Source organism: Phalacrocorax carbo, chromosome 3 (assembly GCF_963921805.1).
Source record: "Phalacrocorax carbo chromosome 3, bPhaCar2.1, whole genome shotgun sequence".
NCBI classification, from domain to species: Eukaryota; Metazoa; Chordata; class Aves; order Suliformes; family Phalacrocoracidae; genus Phalacrocorax; species Phalacrocorax carbo.
In genome coordinates, this window is record NC_087515.1 from 21,285,654 (window position 1) to 21,300,255 (window position 14,602).

At 35.3% G+C, this 14,602-nt stretch overlaps 1 protein-coding gene and 1 long non-coding RNA gene across 3 annotated transcripts in view; both read left to right on the forward strand.

Moving 5' to 3' along the window:
* Positions 1 to 14,602, forward strand: part of LRPPRC (leucine rich pentatricopeptide repeat containing) — a 97,606-nt gene that overhangs the window by 16,371 nt on the left and 66,633 nt on the right. For both annotated transcript variants that reach the window (XM_064446100.1, XM_064446101.1), the window contains exons 8-14: positions 1 to 145; positions 930 to 1,072; positions 1,355 to 1,460; positions 1,545 to 1,652; positions 7,422 to 7,540; positions 8,217 to 8,310; positions 11,572 to 11,641. In XM_064446100.1, coding sequence (XP_064302170.1) covers positions 1 to 145; positions 930 to 1,072; positions 1,355 to 1,460; positions 1,545 to 1,652; positions 7,422 to 7,540; positions 8,217 to 8,310; positions 11,572 to 11,641 — 785 coding nt within the window. The remainder of the gene's footprint in view (positions 146 to 929; positions 1,073 to 1,354; positions 1,461 to 1,544; positions 1,653 to 7,421; positions 7,541 to 8,216; positions 8,311 to 11,571; positions 11,642 to 14,602) is intronic.
* LOC135312464 (uncharacterized) lies at positions 1,661 to 4,737 on the forward strand. The gene is made up of 2 exons (XR_010372003.1): positions 1,661 to 1,988; positions 4,677 to 4,737. It is a non-coding gene; the product is annotated as an uncharacterized LOC135312464 (long non-coding RNA).

Here is a 14,602-nt window from a genome sequence, read left to right on the forward strand (position 1 = left end):
ACTTTAGAAGAGGTTGAGAAGACTGAAGGATACCTTATGGATAGGATTTTGATGCAGGTGATTTTTAGCCTTGCCAAGGCCGGATATCCTCAGCACATAGAAAAAATTAAAGAGCGCATAAGATTTGAAAAGGAATTAATTCCAGGTATGTCCTTGGTTACTACAGCAGTGTTTTGGTACTCAGGGTAGAGAGGGAAAGCATTCCTTCCCCCTGCATCTTCTTCCCCCCCCCCAAATGTTACCAAAAATAGGTACTTTTGTACTTTTCTCTTGAATACTTAGGGAGGTTAATATCTTTGCGTCAGTTTATGGATTCATTTATGCTGCTTTAGATAACGTTTATAAATATTTTTTTTGTATGTAAATGATTAAAATAGGTTTATATTTAATCTATTAATTTTTTTAACTTCTAAAATTCATTAGGATTTTATAGGAAAGCAGTAAGTGTGGAGCCCTGTCTTCAGTCAGCACTATTGTAATGCCTGTTGTGACAGCTGTTTGTGAATATCATAAAAAGGGAGACTAAACACTGAATATATATATTTTTTTTTAATCTACAGTTGAAGTAACTTTTGGATCCTGGAATGTGTAATCTGATTGATAACTGTTAATTATACTTCATCCATTTTTTCTTTTTTGACATGTCTCTAAATGCATTTCTCTTATTTAGTATCCTTCTGTCTTGCTGCAGTGGTGATGCTTCTGTAATTTTTTGGCATGGTCTTCTAATAGGAAAAGTGAATTTCATTGATAAAAATAAATCTGAAAAAGGTAGCCCCAAATTTGATTGGTTTATCATGTTTAAAACTATGCGAATGATACTTGTAAAACATTTACTTTCCTAGCTTTTACTCATTTTAGTAGTTTAATGTGAAAATAATTATATGCACTTTTTTAATTTTGCTCTTCTCTGTTTTTTCCATTGCTAGATGCAATGAACCTGTGTTTGACACTGATAACTCATGGCTTCGAAGATATAAGTTTCCATATTTTGAAGTCTCTTAACCATTTATCACGTGATAATGTGGACCAGGGTAGCTTCTTCTTACAACATTGTGTAAATAGAGATATGGTATGCAGAATAGTAATACTTTTTTTTCTTAATATACTAATAACAGCATATTTATTGAGCGTAATGCAGCTGTGAAGGTGGAAAACTGGTAGCTTTTTGCACAGTTCTTAAAGAATAAAAGAAGGATTTTAGTATTTAATATAATTTTGCATAGTAAATTGAAATTCACAAAGGAATCGTGTTTGGCATATGTAACATCCATTTCCTAAACATTAGAAGAATCTGACATTCTTAACAATTTGAGAAATTGAAAAATATGTTAATTTATTAAATTCTTTGCAGCCTGTGAATAAGCTGAAGCAATTTTGTAGTGAGTTAAAAGAAGCAAAAATGCACTCGGCACCATTACAGTTTGTTTTGCGTTGCGCTTTGGAGACCAACAGATCAGGTACTCTGCTGACTTAGTTATTTTACATATGCTTATTTATTTATATACTTGGTCACTGTTTAATTATCTTTTGAATGTTTTCAGCCTTGGCCATTGATGTGATGAAGATAATGAAAGAGGAAGGCTTACCGCTGAGACCTCACTATTCCTGGCCATTGCTAGTTGGGTTCCAGAAAGAGAAGAATCTTAAAGGTCAGTTATCTGATGAATGCTCCTCTAGCTTTATTGCAATCCTAGTGCACAAATCTTTATTAAAACGTTCCTGTGAGATTCAGCGGACTCTTGAAAGTAAACAGAGACACTGCTGCATGTCTTCCTTTGTCGCAAACAATTTTTGCTTCAGAAAGACTTTTTTTAAAACCTCCTTTCTTACTTAATCATGGTGCAGGTCTACAAATGTGACAGAGTGTTTAATTATCTTTTTAACTCTTCACATTCATTCTGCCTTCCACTGGTTCTTTTTGCTGCTCATTACCTTTTACAGAGTTTGCTCTCGAAGAAACTGAAAGCTGAGAGAAGAATTTAGAAGTAAGGTTATGTTATAATAGCTCTCTTGGACTGCAAACCCAATCCTTTTTTCAAGGCAACTTATTATGTAGCTGATAAGCCAAACGTGAGTTTTGTTACAATATTAAAAACTGCAGGAGAACTTACATTGCTGAATGTGTGAGCCTGACCTGACAGCATACTGATTGAAGGACAGAAATGCTCAATCTTTGGGATTCTTAAGTAGGTTTAAGCATTTAGCATACTTTCCCCTGTTACACATGGGGATGTCTACAGGATATGAATAAGAATTGAACAAATATTAAATTTTAGAGTACAGTATCTAATTCTTTGGTTTGCGTTATTGGTAATTCAGAAAGAATGGTATTGTAAAAAGATGCTTTTAACAGAAGTACTTCCCCCTTGGGGAAACAAAAAACTGTCTTTTTCATCTTATCTCACAGTATAATGTGCTTTAGAATGAGATGCAGAGTTGTTAGTGTGACACTGGGTGACAAACAAAATGCACAAACAAAAAAAAAGTGCTTTTAGCAGACTCTTCATATCGCAATTTTATCTTAAATATACAGTCACATTCCAGTTTGGAAGAAATGCTGAAACAAGTATTCCCTAATTGTTTCTGGCTATAAAAATGTCTCAAGTCTTTTTGAAAAAGCCTTTGTGAAAACAATATTCAGTTTTTATTAACTCCTTAGGCTCTGTTTCTGCTAGACAACTTCCCAAGTTTATCTTCTCCCAGGTTTTCAAATGCTTGAAAGTTCTATGATATTTTAAGTCTCTCAACGTTGTTTTAGTTGGGTCCTTTGTGACTTACTTGAAGTATAATGTTGCCAAAAATAAGTAAATTGAAATCAGTGTCATACTTCTGTGTGGGTGCTGCCTACTGAAAAAACATGCTTTCTGTTTCTCCATGGCAAATTTCACCTCACTAACACAACTACAAGATATGTCAGAAGTATATTTAGATTTAGTCTTAGCTCCCAAAACTGAAGCAATATCTGACCGTTGAGAGAAACTTCAGTTTTCATACCTCCTTTGGTCTTTGGCAAGATCAGAAGATGCCTTAATTTGGAACCCTACTCTAGAAATTAACTATGCTTTGGCTAGTGGTTCCTGCTGGAAGTCATGCAAGCAAATTGAGAAGAAAACTGATGAAGGAACCCCCGATTTTTGCCATTTTTCTAGAGAGCCTTTCTTTTTCTGTCTACAAAGGCATTGGATATGTAAACTTCTGCGTGGCTGTATCATAGTACCATGGATTTGTAAACACCTGGTACTTAGTCTCAGAGTTTGAAGTGTCAAGTTGGAATGTTACTGCTGTGCATACCTACAAAAGTCAGTGGTTTTGCAATTCTTAAAATATATAAGATATCTAAGCAATTTCTTCTGCAGCGAAGAATCAGTGGAATTTTTCTTGCTGCAGTAAAACAAGTTGTCTCATTCTTTCCCGTGTGTAAGCTCACATTCAGTTTTGAAATTTAATAAAAAAACAATGAGTAAATGAGATCCACTGTCTAAAAATACAACCAATAAGCTTGAAGGAAAGTAAATGGGGGGTTGGGGAGGGGAAGCCACCAAACCTGAAATTGTTTCATAGAAATAATAGAGCAAAAAATAATGCTGCAGTGAGATCCTAAAGGTGACAGCAGATAGTAAATGAACAGCATGGTGCTTTCTAACAGCAAAAAATAAGAGCTGTGTGAATAAAAGTATAGATAGACACTGTATTACATCTCATACAAAAAAATGAGGTAATAATTCTTTTCTCTACAAAGTAGTAACGCCTGGTCTGATTTGCATTTCTGTATAGGTATGGCTGAAAATGGAAAAGAACTTTGAGGCAAAACTATTGAAAATCTCATAGGATGTAGACAGTGGACTAAATATTCATTAAGAACACAGAATATAGGCAACAACCTGCCTAGAACTGCAGGGTACAAATGTCTGAATCAGTCTGTATGATGTGACCCAGATGATTATTTAACTAGTAGCAGTGTTTAATTATACGTTTATCTAGTTTTTATTATAACAAAAGCTGACACTGGATATCAAAGGAAACCCCTGAACTTCCATATTATGGAACTGAGTTTGAAAGAAAAGTAGCAGTGAAGTGGTGGCTAAGAGGAGTGCAACTAAGCAAGGCCATTTTTAAATATACTGGAGAGAACTTAACCACCCTGGAAAAGTAAACAGCTCTTTTGAGTCATTTTACACAGGCAGATAATTTCAGATGGGGCATTCTTGCTTTTATGTGCATCTGTTATATAAGTTGATAATTACTTATTTCCATAGTGGTTATCTAAGTAAATACTGTTAGGCTTTTAGGAATGGAAAGTGCTTGCAGAGTTTAAAAGATCAACACGTGGTGGATCTGAAACAGTTATTGGCACTGAGATTCTTGTATCAGATTACACACTTTTGGTGTACAAGAGGGCCTAGTACAAATAAGCAGAAATGGTTGACTTGTTACTGAATATTTTATAGCTCTCCTTCATATTTGTGTAATCGTTATTTTTAAAGAGAGTTTTAAAAAGTCAGTTGTGTATTTAACTTTTTGTTTTCTATTAAACTGTTGTTATATGCACATAGCATGTTTAATGAATGGTAGTTCAATTTGTACTTTGGGAAATCAGGAAATAAAAGTCTGAGTCCAGAGAGGAATATGGGTGGTGATTTCACAAAGTAACTGCTTGAAATCTTGTTTTGTAGGCAGACTTTCCTGGCAAAGAACTTTCTGAGTGCATCTGAAATAAACAGCACAGCAAAAATATGTTAAATATGATGATGTTTTCTGGAATGTGACCTCACTTTTTCAACTGGAGTTTTATTTTTTTGTGTCCTTAGAAGACTGCTTAAAGCCCAATTTTAGTGCCCTTCTACACGTAGAACTGTACATAACTGCCTTAGAAATCCCCCCTGTTCTGATGAGACTGCTTTAGGAAGAAGGCAGAACTCACTGGAAGAAATTTAGGAAATGAAAGCTGGACCGAAATGCAGGTCTCACTTTTCACTCCTTGAAAATCAGCAAGTTGCTCTGCTCTACCACAGAACTATTATGACCATCTTGTAATTAATCTCTTCTGTATTTTTTCTTGGATATACTGAGTTGAGGCTGGAATCTGTTCTGTTGGGATGTTCGAGTACTGTTTCCAGTATTGACAAAAAGGAGAACAGAAGTTTAGCTGTGTTTTGTTCCCTAATTCTGTCCTCTTTCCACTCACTCAATTATTTGATTTCAGATACTCAGCTCCTGCAGTCCTTACATACCTCAGCCCAAGATCACAAAACCCTGTTCTTGATCAAGCAGGGAGATGGCTGAAAGACTTCACTGTGCGTTTTAGTCATACTCAGTCTTCTGGATCAGTGGTCTCCAAAGTGGGGTGGGCAAGGCAGTCCTTTGGGGTGTGAGTGGGCAGTTAGTAAATAATGATTTCATCCTTTTTTACTTTCTATTTTTGTGTATGTTTTATAAGGTGCATAATATATCACTACAGTAGTACATGTATATAATTTCTAAATAAATATACATATATTGGGGGTGTGTTCTCCCAAGATTGGGAGGCCAGTGCTCTAGATAAACATGACAGCACTTCTGTGTCTCTCTCTTAGTCTGCTCTTCGATTTGAGGAGAGAGATGATGTTAGTGTAGCCTCCAATAAAAGGAGCAAAGAATTTCTAAAAGTACACATGCACAATGCTTAAATCCTATTTCATGCGTATCTTTGACAATTTTATAGTATTACGATTGAAGTGGGAATGTTTCATTGCTTTGTATTGTGAAAGATATTTATGTGATAATAAAGTAGTTCTGCTCTCAGTGAGGTAGAAAATGTATGCAAAATTGTGGGATTCTGTGTTGGTTTTCATTAATCTTTTATTCCCCCCAAAAAAGTTGTACATTAGCCATCTTAGAAATGAAGAAATGTGTGGCAGCATTTTTAAGTTTGAGATTGATTTGGCTATGTGCAATATTGTTACTCGTACTCCTCCTGAATCTGCATCTCACTGTTGAGCTGGTGTTCTAATCTTTATATGTGCCCTTTCCTACTCAGGAACTGTACCCTATTAATCTCCTGAGATTACACTTTATTCACTATGGTATCTAGTTGTTGGTCTTCAAACTGCTTTCTAGAGATACAGATACAGTTATTTTTAAAAAAAGTTTCACCATAAGAGGACTTAATGTATTTTCTGGGAAGTTGAAAGCATGAAATAGAAACTATCTGTCAAAATTTGAAAGGTATCAAGAAAGACTTACTGTAATTAATTCTTTATTCATATTTTTGCAGATTCTGAGCCAAAAATCAGTGTTTTCTTTAAGGCAAACTCAAACAGATGATGCGACTTTAATCTAGTGTGACTTTCCTGCATGTATTTTCAAGTGCTCAAAGGGAATTCACATTTGATTATTTGCACCATAGTGCACTGCATAAAATATTCATGGAAGTGTCACTTTTCCATAGGTGGCACTCCAGGGCAAAGGCAGGGACTTTGGGAAACTTTACATTTTTAAAGTAATAAGTATGAAATGCAAGTTGAAAAAAACATATGCTGTTTGGTACTGGTGTCCTGTAGCAACTGACAAATCATTTTTAGACCAGCAAAAAATGATAATGCCTGTATCGGTTTTGACAGGGGTTCAGAGTTTGCTAGCTAGGGTTACTGTGAGAAGTTTCTGCACATTGAAAGAGTGTGCACAGTTAAAAAGCATGACATATACTCTACACTGTAATTGCTGAACTACTAAGATTTGATATCTGTTGCCTTCAAATGCATCTCTACATTCTACTTGGGTGGATCGATCTGAACCCTGTAAAAGGTTATAACATAGCTTCACTGGGGCTTGGGAGACTCTAGCTCTTCTCTGAACTTCCCATTTGAAGCTGATTACGTTGATAGAGAAGTCACATTTTTGTAAGCAAATAGGTTGATTAGTTTTAAACAAATCTAGAGACAAATCTTGAAAGCTTGCCTTGCTGATCAGGGTTGGATACTGGGAACAAAGCTAAGAATGTATTATGTATTAAAGAATGCATTTGTATCTTGAATTTTATTATATACCTTACACCAAATTTCAGATTTGATTTTTATGCACAATAATATGGACATTTTGATATAGGGATCTAAAAGATGTTTTGCAAATGTAAGAGTAACTGTCATATATTCACTCTATTGGAAGATAACTTCGTATATAGCAACTTCCAAACTAGCCAAGAGTTTGATGTTTTTGATAGTACAGCACAGAATAGGAAATTTAGTAAATTTATATTAAATTTCACAATTAAGACCTTTATTAACACCTAAAATAAAAATGCAGGATTTTGCATGGCAATTTCAAGGAGGGAAATGGAGGAGACAAGTTCTTTTTTTGAAAAGGAACTTATTTTTAAATGTTGAATCTCAGGTTTTAATTTCTATTAAATGCTTAGCCTTAACAATTTTGTTTTGATGTAGGTATCTTTGAGGTCCTTAAAGTGATGCACGAGTTGGGAGTGGAACTTGATGCAGAAACATACACAGACTATGTTTTTAAAAATTTTGCTGATAGTGAAACTGCCTGTGCAGAGCTGAAGGTGAGTTTACATTTAGATTTCATAAAAATTACTATTGCGTTGCTTGTTTTTGTGTTCTCTATGAAGGCTTTAGATCCCAGCAGTGCTCTAAACATGAACTTTGGTATCTTGAAGCCTGGTCAGAATATTTAGGTTACTTTAGAAACAGTTGTTGCACTGATGGTTTGTTTACCCTGTCGTTTTCCTGCTGCTTTTCTTTATCCTTTTCAGAGCTAACCAAAATATTTTGCTCAAGACTTAGCTTTCTGTTTCCTGAAGTGGAAAACTAAGTAAATGAATGATGTCCTCCTCTGCTGGGGTTTAGAAGTATTACAATTATTTCAGTGAGGTGTTTGGTGTGGTTTTTTTTGTTTGTTTGTTTGTGTTTTTTTTTTTTTGTTTTGTTTTTTTTAACTTTCTAAGGAATTCAGAATTGGAGACTAAGTTTAACTGTCCCCCCTTTCTGCCTTTGGTACTTTTGTTTCTTGCAATCGATTTCAATACAAAAGGTGGATAATTTTTGGTCAGTAGTAACTTATCTGACTAGCCATGTAGGATTCTGTAGAGCACCTTTATGTTCTCAGCAGCTATCCATACAAGGATGCCAATATCCTTTGGGAAGGAATTGTTTAAAAATACAAAGTATCAGAAGGTCTTCTCTGTGTGTACTTCCAATGATTGATTGTTTTATCTCTAGAAAAATGACTGCCTCTTTGAAACTGTTGGACTCTCTATAGCCGAACTAAGATATGAAGCAGCACATGGAAGACTGAACAATGTTCTTTCTCTATGTAAGTATTTTTCATGTTACGTGTTCACTGGCAGTAGTGTTGATTGGTCGTAGGCTGAGGTTCCCATTTATTAATGTATGAAGTTTAAAAATATGTGGGAAACTTGAGCAAAGCTTTTATAATGTGATGTTCTCTGCGATGAGATGTCAGACTGTTTGAAACTACCAAATCTGGGCAGCATATCATGGTTAAATAATTTTTTTTATATTGAACCTGGCCATAAGATTCACATGTAAGATATTTACAGATCACATCTTTGCTGTGATTGTGATAGCATTATGATCCTCTTGTACTTACAGGGTTTAAGGAAACAATTTGCCTTGTACCACAATGACTGTTAAGTTGTTAGTGCGGGGATTGTTCTTGTTTGCAGCGTCAATTATGACAGTATGCTAGTCTAACAATATGGCTCTGAAGTACTACAGAATTAATAATTTAAAGAACCAGCTTTAAAGAACTGATCGGCACTGATGTTAACCTGAGGGTGCTCTGCTGATCTGCTGGTCATGGAATTTATGTGTATAAATTTGATGGGTTAATTAGGTGATGAAGTTGTAACAGCATGAATTAATCACTTTTTAAAGAGTCTTCTCCAAAGACTGTTCTGATGCTCAGTGCTTACAAAAGTTAACATACGTCATTGACTGAATGTATGGTATGGGATGATTTCCTTGGTTAAGTAGGAATACATGTTTCTCTTCAAAATTTAAAACAAATAGAGTTTTTATTTGCCTTGAATACTGAGACAATAATAAAACACCTAAATTTGGACTAAATCTGATACAGAAAGATCTTTATTTTTAAACAGTTTTGTGTGTCCAAGGTTCAGGGAAAAGCTTAAGCAGTCTCTTGCTGCAATTGTCATTAACTGTTTTATTTAACAAATATAGATATATGTAGCCTATACACTGTGACCCAGGGAAGCTATTGTGTTGAAAATAAGAAAGTTGAGTAGTTACTGATCAGTAATTTAATTTTTTTATTGGAGATATATCAATTAGTGAATCTTTAAGAGTCACCTTACATTATGCCCTTATTTTTTTTGTTCTTATTACAAAAAAACCCACACCATTAACCATGAAAAACAAAGTACCTAAAATAACTTCGAAATTTTTTTGAAAGGGTGAATAGTTCTTAAGAGCAATGACATTTCTTCTGGAAAGTGAAATACGTTTGGTTTTGGTTTTTTTCTCCTTTCCCTACATGAAAAAGTCGACCTATCCCAGCACACTAATTTTGGTTAACTGAAATAGTCAGGCTTTAATGTGTTACAGGGCACAAATATGCATGTGTCTGGTATGTGTTAAATGTGTATGGTATCAAAAGTATGAGACAGGCACATGTAGTAGGCTGCATTCTATCTTACTGTCATGAAACTAGTCTCACATAGTGTATTATTTAGCTGTTGTCTGTGTGTTGAATTTAAATCTTGTAGTGGTATTTCTGTTTACAAAGAGTAGGGTTAATAATTCATTGAGACATAAAAAATTTCTTTTGAACTTGAGCTTTAAAGGAAGGTACTCCCTTAAATAGTTTACCACGCTGAAATGAATGCTAGTAAATCTAATTAGCACCTATGTAATGATAAGGCGCAGATATTAAACAGCTGATTTTTTTTTTACTTGGCTCCTTTTGCAGTATTACAAAGAGAAAAATAGATGCAGTATGGAAAATAGTTCAAGATTGTTTCATCAGTGTAGTCAGGGGAGGCAAAGGTTGGTTATTAATGCTGTTTTCTATCTAGGTGTATTGATTCAGCTTCTCATACCTTATAATGTATAGATTTCTGCTGCTGACAAGATGAAAACTATGAAGCATCAGCTGAGGAATCTGGGCACATAAGGCTGTGTACATGAGAGCCGCTTTTTCCCTTTATCATGCCGTTCCATTCCACTTCATTGTCAGCCTCTTGATTTTCTCAGACTTGTTTGTTGCTAAGGAAACCAGGTTGCCGATTGTCAGCAGCAGCTGAGCATACTAAGATGCTTTTCTGCTCGTCTTTTTATGAGCAAAAAGTTTAATACACCACTGGAGGAGGATTTGTATTGAGGGTTTCTTGAAACTGACTTTATCTGAGATTTTTCTGACTAAAATGAACGTTCCAGCATTTAAAACTTCTACTTTTCTAAATGCCTGGAGTTAGACTAAGGACTGGTTTTATAATGTTGTTCCTGCCTTTTATTTCCCAGGTTCCTATAGAGCTGGTGTTTTTATTTCAGTTCTCTTCTGCTTTATACCATATTGCAGCCCTTTCTGAAAGGGCCTAGTGCATTCAGGTTTTTACAGGGGTTAATTCTATTGTGGTAGCGCAGTCAGATGATGATAACTTCATACCGGACTTAAATGCATCTACTTCTGTATTTTATTTCTTTGCTGGACTGTGGTGCTGGAATGAGACACAGCAATTCTAGAGGAAGAAGGTAGAATGATTTAGAATATTTAGCCAAGAAATGATGTAAAGATGATGGCATAGGGCATAACTCTTAAGGACCTCTCAGGGATGTTAAGTAATTTTCCAGTTTGCTTTGTGTTCAACCAATATTCTAAATATCAACACTTAGAACTGTGCGTCTTTCTCTTTTTTCCACTTATGCTTACCTTAATTCGATGGATAGCACTTTAGATGGAACTACTTCTTTCTTGTCAGGCAATTTACACCAGCAGAACCAAACACCTATGGAAGTGGTCTGGTTTTGGGGTTTTTTTTGTTTTGTTTTGTTTTGTTTTTTTTTTTTTAATTAAAAAAGAAAGTAGGGGACAAAATTTTAAAGCCTATTTTAAGACAGTGTTCAGTCTGAAACAATTAGCAAACTGTTTGCCTGTGATGGATCTTTTTTTCTTCCGGTGCTAATATCTCAGGTTTGCTTGACTAGGATTTTTTTTTGTTTTGTTTTGCTTTATGAAACATAATATTGTCTTTGGTCTTGTACTTTTTTTACAGATAAGGCGCTTACTTCTATTACTAATTTGTATAAAAGACTGGTGTATTAAGTATTGACATTAAAGGCAATGAAGAAGGAAAAGTCTTTCTTTTAGAATATTTGATCCCTTTTGAAATGGAGTAGATTTTGCCTTGATAAAATGAGGACTGTTTCAAATACCGTGATATTTGAAATTTTGATTTACAAAAGTTTGTCAGCATTTACATAAACTAATGAAATAGTTCTTCTAATGACACCTGGTTTACATGACCTACTGACTTGTTTGCAGTTCAGGGATTTTTTTACAGTGACTATTTAGAAATATTTCTTTCATTTACAGTGTCTTCAGCAAGCACACCTCCTATTGATATTCGTCAGTTTAGAAACAGCCTCATTTTGGGTTTTAAAAGGTAAGGTTGCTACATGAATACCTTTCTCCCCGCCACCCACCAGCAAAGTTCCCTTTCTTTTTTGCCTTGAGCACAAGTTTGGGCAGTCTTCCCTCCCCCCTGCCATATTTGAAAATTTAAAAGTACGGTTCCAGCTGTAGCAGATCTGAGGGTTGTCTTTGTTCCCCTCTGCTCTCCCTGGTTTCCTTGCCTCTGCTATATATAATCATAACTTTTAAGTACTACGTATAGTAGATTAAAAAGAACTCCATTTATCTTGTTTGTTCGCTGGTATTTAACAGTATATAAAATTCTCAGGATAGCAAACATTTGGGGTTTTATCTTTAATCACTTTTTTTGTTTATAAACTGCTATGGTAATGTAAGATTTCCCTAGAGTAGTAAATTGGTGCTTAATGAAGATGAAATACCAGTAGGAGCCAGGCATATTCTACTACATCTGATAGTTTTCTGTTCTCTCTGGGTTAATAAAACTCCCAAATGCTCACATTTAACACCTAGTATTGTGCTACATTGCCATGTCTTTATATTCACAGCCATATGGTCCTGTTTTGGAAAGAGGCTTCCTTGCTAACTTGCAGGGTTGTCTTAAGTTTATGCAAGTGTATGTGAGTTAACAAGCACTTTTATCATTCACTGTTTGATCCAGTCAAACATTTAGGACTGTGAATGAGGTTTGGTTTGTTGTTTTTTTTTTTTTTCAGCATACCTATGTCACTGGGAACCAGAGAGGTTACTTAATATTACTTGGGACCAGAGTCTGAAGGCTGATTTTGCTGACAAAGTTATTTCCTAAAATTTTGTAATGGCTGTGAGATATAACTGTGTTTAGGCTGGGTATTAGTAAAACATGCCAGGTGAATATGACCAAATAATTTCCTAGTAAACTCCAAATTCTATCTAGCTGATACTGCTCTACCATGGGAAAAGGAGGAGAAAAAGCAAACCAGTGTTCAAATTGCATTTGGTAACTAGGCACTAGCTGACCTTGACATCCAAGGGGTAAGAGAAGTAATGGTTCAGACTCAATAGGGGTATTTTTCTGTTCCTTTTAGTAGTCAGCCCCGGAATTATTTGTTTCAGATGTATTAATTAAAGTAACAGTTTTTTGAAATACATTTTCTCTCTGTAAGCATAAATATTCAATTGAAGTAGGGCTTCTACTAGAAAGGAAGTCACACCAATGTTTACTACAGATAACCAATGCTAGCATGAAATACCCCTACCGCTGGAGAGCTGTGCAGGTGTTCAGAATGGGATTTAAAAGTATCTTTAAAATGTTATCAACTTGTATTGTGTAAACTAGCTGCTGAAGAATCATACTCTCCCCAAGTGAACCAGTTCCTCTCCTCAGTGGTGGAACAATTACTACTGTTGTTATTTCAGTAGTTATTGGACATTTGGGCTAAAACTTCGGAATTGTGAGGGAAATTAAGGTTTGGGGGTTGTGCTGTACTTTTTTGTTTGGTGGGGATTTTGTGTGTTTTGGGGGGTGGGGTGGGTTTTTTTGTTTGTTTGTGGTTGGTTGGTTTGTTTGCTTGTTTTTAAATTTCGGCTTAGTGTTTTCCCCTTCTCCTGGCCACTTTTAAGTGTGGCATAAGGTTTTTTTCTATTTCTTAATCTTAAGTGCTCTCGTTTGCCTCTTGCTACCTGGCTTCAGAAGCTATGTACAGGGTTGGCTCTGCCCAAATTTCATGTTTATATTGTTTCTGAAAGCACGCCAATTCATGTTTCCTTTTCTATTTTAAACTTAACAGCTAGAACAGCCTGAAAATGAAGCTTGAGGGTATGATAGGATAGAAGAAAAGAATATTTGTACCTTTTGTAAAGACCGTAGCAAAATTTTATGACTAAATGCAGGTCTCAAATGAGTGGAGTTTAGGACTGGCATACAAAAGTACAGGGTATGGACACCAGGGACACAGGAACAATGTCTGTGGCAGACTATTTTATAGATTTCTGTTGAAGCTGCTTTTCTCTAGTAACTGCTTCAAAGTATTCCCATTCTATCTACCTGATGTACCATTACTATTTTAGAGTCAAGTACTTTAGGAAATTGATGCATTTGATATCTGCAGTTCATTGTCATGCTGTCAGTGGTGGAGTGAGCTCACCCAAGAAAGCTTAACTAACCTCATAGATAGAATTTATTCCACACACCCCCCCCACCCCCTACCCCCCCCGTGTGGACCTGCGTTTGACTCGTTTACAAATACAAGTGGCAGTTGTACAATAAGAAAAAAATGTTTCATAGGCGCAAACCTCCTAAATAAAATCCTAAACTTCTATGAATGCTTTCAAATTTCTATGCAGCTATTCAGACTGAGATCTTATAATTCTCATAGAGGAAAGTAGGAAGATAAAATAAGGTCATAAGACTTTGTTTTCATAGCCTCGCCTAGGTTAATGCTGCTTTATAGTTGTTGAAAAGTTATAGCTTCTAGGCAAAATTTTGATGTTCTGCAAATTATAGGAATACGTCACATTTTTTATAATTCAATGAACTAGTTAACGCTTTAATATGTTGGGGTTTTGGTACTTCAGTGAACTGGTTAACATTTGATCTTTGGCTGTAACCTGATGATGTACAGGGAGGTGCTCTCCATCAAGTCCTGTCTTGCTCTATGAGGGGAGAAATTAGAGCGCTTCTGTGTTTTGTGGCTTTTGTTTTTTTTTTTCTTTTAATCTATCTATCTCACTAGAGTAAACATTATACCTTAAGTAAGAGATTTGATTACTTTTTTTTTTCCTGGTATGAATGCATTTATAGCTGCCTATAGTTACCTGTCTATACTAAAAATCTAATTTTAATGCACAGGGGTCTAGATTTTTACTCTAGCAAATTTTACATATCGAGTGTTTTCTATGTAAAGTGCGACTTGTTGAGTGAAGCTTATTTTCTTGAAAAGCTAAGTAGAGTGAAGTATAAAATAAAGTGCAGTTAGGACATGTTAAAAGATTG